This window comes from Anarrhichthys ocellatus, unplaced genomic scaffold (assembly GCF_004355925.1).
Source record: "Anarrhichthys ocellatus isolate YVR2014 unplaced genomic scaffold, GSC_Weel_1.0 scaffold1779, whole genome shotgun sequence".
Classification (NCBI taxonomy): Eukaryota; Metazoa; Chordata; class Actinopteri; order Perciformes; family Anarhichadidae; genus Anarrhichthys; species Anarrhichthys ocellatus.
The window spans coordinates 1-7857 of record NW_022281753.1 but is presented as its reverse complement, the minus strand read 5'-3'; the positions used below and the strand labels follow the sequence as shown (position 1 = coordinate 7857).

General features: G+C 39.0%; 1 protein-coding gene across 1 annotated transcript; it reads right to left on the bottom strand.

Moving 5' to 3' along the window:
- Positions 1 to 1851: 1851 nt before the first annotated feature.
- On the bottom strand, positions 1852 to 7834 carry LOC116377867 (latent-transforming growth factor beta-binding protein 1-like). The gene is made up of 3 exons (XM_031839619.1): positions 7332 to 7834; positions 5636 to 5785; positions 1852 to 5556 (listed from the first exon to the last, which is right to left on the bottom strand). The coding sequence occupies exons 1-3, from the start codon at positions 7600 to 7602 to the stop codon at positions 5369 to 5371; spliced, it is 609 nt and encodes a 202-aa protein (XP_031695479.1). The 5' UTR covers positions 7603 to 7834; the 3' UTR covers positions 1852 to 5368.
- Between the last annotated feature and the right edge of the window lie 23 nt (positions 7835 to 7857).

The window sequence follows — 7857 nt, the reverse complement described above, 5'->3', positions numbered from 1 at the left end:
GCCTTCCAACTGGCCTACAAGTACGTGATTGGTCAGTGGGCTAGTGTTGACATGTTGGGCAGTGACAATCCCAATATCTACTGCCTCTGTTGAGCGGACATTTTCAGCCCTCAAGCCCCTTAAAACATATTCAGGAAATGCAACTGGGGAGGCTCGACTGTCATCACTGGCGTCCATGAATCGAGAAGGACTTCTTACTGGAACTAAAACGCACGGATGTACTGAACAACCGTGAGATTAAACTCTTTGTTAACAAAGAAAGGAGGATGGACTTTGTCTTTAATCAGAATCAGAACCGTTTATTGCCAAGGAAGTTTGCACCTACAAGGAATTTGTCATTTAAATAGAGAACAGCAGCTTTGGTAAGTAAACTGCTTTTGTTTTTACATCTGCAGTAGCTTTAACTGCCATAAATATTATTTATGTCATTATGTAATATGCTTGTTTATATATTATTATTTGTACAACTTGTTTTTATGAATATGGATTTTTGTTTGGTTTTATATGTGATAGGAAGTATTGTTACATCCTATGTTGTGCTGGGACACCTTTAGTCGTGGCACAGCAACAAGGAGACACGTGAAGCGGCAGAAGTCTATATACTCCGCGCAAAGTGTTAAAGTGTTAAAGTTAAGTTTAACCGCCACTTTCCTTTTAGTCCATTTTGGACCGCACTGCCAATACACAAGTGTGTGTTTGTCCAGATGTGCGAGTGTGTCGGGCCATTCACGCAGCGGGAGGGGGGCTTTATGGAGTGAGAATGGCCGGTCTTTTAGTTGATTTAGCTTCACAGCGGCCCTCTGCCCACACTTAAAGGACCAAACAAGATCGATAGGAGACCCATAGCGCGAGAAAAAGAGGAGAGGAAGGGAATAGATGTACTAACATCACAGCCTCAAGTCCTGGCCGGCGGTAATCAAAGCCGTAAAACCTGATAATTACACCGGTTTCTCTGTAAGCAGGACTGACTGGGGGGGAGACAACAATGCTGGTGTGTGTGTGTGTGTGTGTGTGTGTGTGTGTGATGTTTTATAATACATTTTAAAGGCTTCCTCTCCTCAAAATGTTAAAGTGAATTAATTAAAAAAAACAAATTGTGCATATATTCAAATGAAATTGAATGACTTCAATTCAAATGAGTTTGAATACGTCCAGTGAACCACATCCACATGTGTGCAGATGCTCAGAGTTCCCCGCTAATGCTCGGTAAAAGTGGCGAGGGCTTGCAGGAGCAACGCTGCCGTGAAGCGAGGAAGTGAGTGTTTCCCCTTACGGTTCACAGAGGAGTCAAAAAGAGAGGGAGGCGTGGAAATGAGATGAATAGGAGCAGGAGGGAGGGAGGTGGGAGGTGAGGGAGAAAGAGAGAGAAAACACACAAAGCGTTGAGCTGGAGTGGGAATCGACTCGATGCCTACTGGCCATGAAGTTGGAGGAGCGTCATTCTGCTCCTGCACATTTAAAGACAATGAGAAGATGCACACATGACTGCAAACAGATTACAGTGAGAGAAAGAAGTATCTGATGTGATGATGTGAGACTTCATGCATTTTCCTGACTGATACGGGTGTGTCAATATCACAGCGCAACATCAGCAATGTGAAAATATTGGGGTCAGAATAAACCTGCAATAATCAGTATCAAGAGTATTTGGGTGATCAGAGTTAATTTCCAAGTTAGTTATATTGGAGTGGATATGTGTGAATGCCAATTTATTCAATTTTAAATAAATAAAGTATGGCTATGAAATAAATAAATTGCGTAATACATATAAAAATACATGTATATATATATATATTTACATGTATTACATATATAAGTCAATATAGTTGAATAAATGAATAAAGAGATTTTTATTTTTACTGACTACTTTTAATTTTATTTCAGGGTACTTTTGTTTCCAAATGTCAGATTTATTTTCCAGCTTTTTCATTTGTATCTGTCTTAAGGTCCATCTAACATCGACCGGGGTTGTGCTAGCTAGCTAATTATTTATCCCCTCTTATTTGTGGTCTGATGAACCGTAAATTCATCAAATTCATGGTCCCATATTATCTTTATTTCACAAGCTACTGTAGCTGTCATTTGTTGGGTTTGTTGTTTGCTGCTGTTGTGTTGTTCTGAATCTGTCATATAACCACGTCACATTCATTTGAGTATAACGGATGGAAATAAAATTGGGAGTGAGAATGTGTTGGTTTTTCCAGCGGCACTTTTGGTTGCACCGAGTCAAACCATGTCACGTTTGATTTGTGTTTCCATTACCAGTTTGAACTCGCCGAGTTCCTCTCAAACAAGCGTGTGTTGCGAGACTCAACTCATGTCTGTGCGGGAGACCAGAGAGAAAGATTTTAAAAGTCTGTGTGTTCAGCTCTCAGTACTTTTGTAGCTTCAAACAGAATCTCTGTGGTTTGAAGTTTAGTTTCTCTCCTGCTTTCAGATATCTGGTTTATTTTACTGTCATGCTCGCATTCAGCTGAATAGGAGTCAAGCTTTTAAATAACATAATAACTGGGGCCTTTAATTGGGAAGAATTTATAGGAAATTAAATATGTTTAACATCAAATTAGCAGAGCTGAATGGCAGCGTTTCTTCAATAAAAACAAGTCTTCTAATACTGCAGTAAGGAAGAGTACAAGCAGAAGAAGCAACAGTGAGAAGTTGAATGCATGATGTTCCCTGAGCCCTATGTTCCCTCAATCCTATGTTCTTGCAGCCCTTTGTTCCTTCAGCCTTGTGTTCCCCAAGTCCCTTCAGCCTTGTGTTTCCTCAGCCCTATGTTCCCTTAGATCAAAACCTCCACCAGTGCCATGCCATTGTTTCAATTCTCAATTGTCTATTTGTCCAACAACCCGATATCCCGAAAATGTAATTAGTGGATTCGGTCACGGAAGTGAACAAAACTAGCTGATACTTAGCTAACTGTTAGCAACCCAACTAACTTTGTGAGCTATTTTGGCATGCTAGCGCCAGATATAAGATATAAAAACATGTATATGAATAAGAGTATGTAGCCTTTGTAATGACAACCTTTCATTTGTTCAAATGTAAAAATGCAAACATAGAAATATTATTTGCCAATGCATGATGTTCCAAACAGAAAAAACTGAAATGCCAGCCAGTGCAAATATCACAATTTGTGGTTTATTACCAAGGGGTTTAATGTACACTGTAATATGAATTCATAGAAAAAGCTATTTATTCATGTACAAGTTACAAATACATCAGTTGTTTTTTTCCCACTCTTTTTTTTCAATGTACACAAGTTTCTCCTCTCCCATCGCTGTCCCATAGCAGCTTTACAACCTGGCAAGACTTTGCAGCAAAATGCAGATAAGAGAATTATGAAAAATAAAAATGCATTTCAGTCATCTCAACACATCCTCCGTATATGTTATAAGGAAGGAAGAAAGCAATACCAGGAAACTCAAAGTATTTTAGTTCTTTGTGAGACACATGACACTGGGCATTGTATTATGTCCCTGAAAATAAGTAGTTTTATGATTGCATTTTACCATTCTTACAAAACGGAGACAAAATCCAACAAAAAGCTTACTCCAAAGGCTTTACATTCGCAACTTTTGTTTCGAACATCAACATGTGCATATTACGGGATTTGGTGATGCTGTAGTGTAGAAACACACTTTTCTTTATGGCAGACAAAGGGATGGCAATGGTGAAAGAGAGGGAGAAGACAGTTGGCCTCTTCACAGAATTAAATATCCACAATCAGTGTGACTGGGTAGAAAAAAAACAACTGGATCCCCCAGCACAAGTCCATAGGGTTTGTCGATACGTTAAACGAGCCAAACGGCCTCTAACACATAAAATACTACTTAAGAACAAAATAAGACACAAAACAGACAAAACATACATTTTATACAATTCTGTTTCTATCACCCACATAGGCACCACATATCAGATTAAGTTGAATCTTCATCTCAAGTAAATTACTCTTTGTTTCATGTAGTGTGTATGTTTTACAGTGCAGAATATATGGGCTTTGATTAAGTAAGTATGTGTTTGTTGTATTTCTATACTTTTAAGGACCAAATGTCCCCTCATGATTAAAACAAGTGAGGCTCTTGAAGACATACTAGCTGATCTGCACCTCTTTGAGTTTGTCATTTAAAATATAGTAAGATAAGGTTTAGGGCAAAGTTGTTTGGCTTTGATTTAGCATTTAACTCTTAATGTTAACAATTACAATTTTAAATGCATAAACCATATTAAACAACAACTTAACATGACTTGAGGGACTTCATCAAATGTTGAGCTAAGAAAGAAAGGGATTTTTTTTTACTCAGGGAGGACTATAAATACATTGCTAGACATTTCGTGGGGATTCTTTCAAGCAGACTTATTAGCCATGCTAGTTAAAGGGATGTCAATGTCAGCTGACATGTCTTTGGTGATCCCCTGACTTTTTCTTTAGCACCATTGGGTAAAATATTTTAAAGTGTCCAATTCTTTGATTTATGACTAAATACCCCCAGAACTAATGACATTCCATCAGTCTGAGCTGCGATTTCTGTTTTGTGCCATTTAGCAAATACTAGCATTCAAATATGCCAAAACTAAGACAGTAAACATCGGCAACATTATACCTACATGAGGCTGTCATGCTGGCATGCAACCTACTTTTTGCTAAATATTTTTCAAAATATTTAGCAAAAAGTCTGGAGATCTGGTAAGGCGCTGCAACTCTTACTGCCAACATTCTGGAAGCCAGGCTAAATACCTACCGGCTCTAGGACCATACATGGAGCACAAGAAATCTTCCATCCAGATTTGAAAGATCGCAAACTTTTCTTTTAACCAAAGACAGCAGAGCAAGTTGCAAAAAAATTATACTGTTATATATTTTTTTTAAAATCAGGTCATAACATTGGGAGTAATTTATAATATATAGGACAGGTTTATCAAAACAATCAATGTATATATCCATAGGTTTGTAGAGCAGAAGGGAAATGCAGGAAGTGAATAAAAAAACATGACTCTGAAAAACAGCAGATCTGGATTAGTTATTAAATAATGGAGTAAAATAAGAAAAATAATTAGATTAATTCAAAGGCAAGGTTTATGTCTATGTTCTTGAGGTTCTGGGCATTTTTAACAGTTTGAAGATACACCCCCTGATTTATATAGTTATATGACCCCTAAATCTTGACCTATCCTCAAGGTGACTTTTGATGAGCGGCTGTGAAGTGTTTTGGGATTTATGAGTGCTACTGGACACTTTAACCAAACCAGAGGGTTCAACTTTAAGTTTAGTGTTGAGGTTTTTTGCAGCGGCTGAATGTTGGTGGACGTCCTCACAAGTATAGTAATACAAGCTTGTGCGTGTGGCTTTAGTGTCTCTTGTCGCCCCTCAGTGTCCGTCCATGCTCACTGTGCGTGTTGATGTTTGGTGCGTTGCTGCCGGCACACAGTAGTTAGGTTTGTCAGAGGCAGTGAAGCCTGGCAGACACACACACTGATAGGAGCCCACTGTGTTGATGCACTTTGCATTTTTACACAAGGACATCCGATTGTTTAGCTCCGAACACTCGTTCACATCTGTGGACAGAGGAGGATAGATACTTAACAGTTATGCTATGTTTTTATATGTTCTAGTTGTGTGTAAGTGCCCTCTTACCAACGCAGGACATGCGGGACAGGTCCAGGGTGTATCCATCGAAGCAGTCACAGGTGTAACCCTCCTGAACCCGGACACACCGACCGTTCTCACAGCCATTCAGAATCCCACACTCCTCTGCTTGCAAACCCTCAAATGCCTTGAATGGATCTGTAGCAGAAAAAAAACAAACCAACTCCAGAACCTTTAATGTAAACTTGTAATCCTGTGATAGTTGTCTGTACATCCGTCAGTACACTACAAACAGGAGCGCCTCTAGATAATTCAGCATACTTTAATGATGCAAATTTGCCAAAATGTAAACAAATACAGGCCAAAAAACCCATGGAGTTTGAGTTAGAGATCACAGTTAACTAACGGACTCCGTAGTTCCAAAATTTGAAGCATGTTTACCCTGTAAATAAAATGAATAACTGCAGGAGTTTATCTTTTCCAGCTAAGTCAACACAGGGAGCAGAACAAGGTTCCTAACATCTGGCTTTAATCCTCACAAAAAGTGAACTGATAAGACCACTGGCCTTAGTCGAGGTTTCTACTAAGGCTCCTTCATATGTCCTCTGTTTCTCATGTTTTTACCATAGATAAATCAAAGCACGCCCCAAAAACCCGCTTTTAAATTTTCAGTACAGAACATAGTTTGCATTAATGGCTCGCAATCACTTCCCACTGTGACACAGAGGTTTTCTTTTCAGCTACTGCAGGTCTGGAATCGGGACCAGCTGACTCTTGTACTTTCCTTTAAAGGAACTCGTTCTAATATGTTGTTCGTTTTATTGTCACTAGACGGCAGCAAAGCGCTGTGAAATGAATATCAGTCAGCGTTTGTCATCAGAGAAGCTGAACCTGGATATTTAATATAATACTCATTCATAATTTGCATTGTAATTCATAGTCTGCTTCACTCACAGCAGTTTGTACAACACACAACTGTCAAACGAACTGTAGATGCTCAGTGTATTACGCCAGCTCATTAGGTACTAATGCCCTCTAATACAACCAGCAATAAATCCTGCCTGTACTCCCATGAATGCATTTTTTAAAACTGTTTGAGAGAGGAGTTGATTGAACTTTAAACTTATGCTATAGTTTGTGCTGCTGTTGTTACTGAGAGGTATTTCTAATATCTTGTCCACCCAATTTACATCAATGAAGGTAGACAACACAGATCCTGTCATCCCTGTTGTTTCCCCGTATTTTATAATACGCCTACAATAACAGGGGTGTTTTAATAAGTTTCAAAAGATAAATACATTGTCAATAAGCTAAGTTTTGAATTGCATGCGTTCTGTGTGGACAATAACCTCTGAGATAAACTAAGTGAACATTTTCCAGCTAAATGGAATACACTACATGGCTGCCGTGCCATATAAAGCAGTGAAATCAATTAGCCACATTCACACATTAATTGTTTGTTCCTTTTTCTCCATTGGTCAGTTTAGTATTAACTGGTAAAGATCTTAGACCAGTGGGTTCTTTCAAGGGCTCTTGGTTGAGCTGATCATAACCAGAAAAAGGTTTGAGAGCCACTTCCTTCGACTGCTTCCTGGATAAACTCTATATTCTTTAACTTGTCCACATAACTGTTAGTAAAGTAATATTAGTAAAGACCTGATTGTTAGGTAATATAAAATAAATCCTGTGTTTCCTTGTCTCTTCCTCTGTTACTATGAAGGATGCATAAAATACAAATACTCACGGTCCACGTTCTCATAAAAAGGCAGGACAGCCTGCTGCTCGGGTGGTTGTGAATAGTCTGGGCCCACTTCATATTCATGGATCGGGCCAGCAACAAGGGCGTCATGACCGTACGCCCGCCGCCCGCCAAGGTTACACATGGACGCATAATCCTCTGAGAGAGAGACAGAGGGAGAGAAAAGACAAAAAGTGTTCAATAACAAATGCCAGGAGCTGCCAAGTTCTGCGATAATTAATAGATGTGAGAACCTAGAGATGACTAGGCGACTCATTAATCATTGGTTCCACAGACTTGTTTTGGCTGTGGCTATGTACTGTATAATTGCAATTTTGTGTGTATTTTACTATTGGTGTAAATGCAGCAGCTAACTGAGGAGAATTAATGATGGAGAGTGAGTGAAGATTCAGGGACAGTGACAGGGTGGCCAATATTAAACTGAAATCAATTAATACAATTCTAAATGTAGTTAAACTCTTCACATACAGTGGGTACGGAAAGTATTCAGACCCCTTTACATTTTTCACTC

Excerpts from the sequence above, each read along its gene's own strand:
- LOC116377867 (XM_031839619.1), bottom strand. The coding sequence starts at position 7,602 with ATGAGTCGCCTAGTCATCTCTAGGTTCTCACATCTATTAATTATCGCA. Across the intron at positions 5,786-7,331 it reads TTTTTATGAGAACGTGGACC|ATCCATTCAAGGCATTTGAG; the intron begins GTGAGTATTTGT and ends TTTCTGCTACAG. Across the intron at positions 5,557-5,635 it reads GTCCCGCATGTCCTGCGTTG|ATGTGAACGAGTGTTCGGAG; the intron begins GTAAGAGGGCAC and ends CTCTGTCCACAG.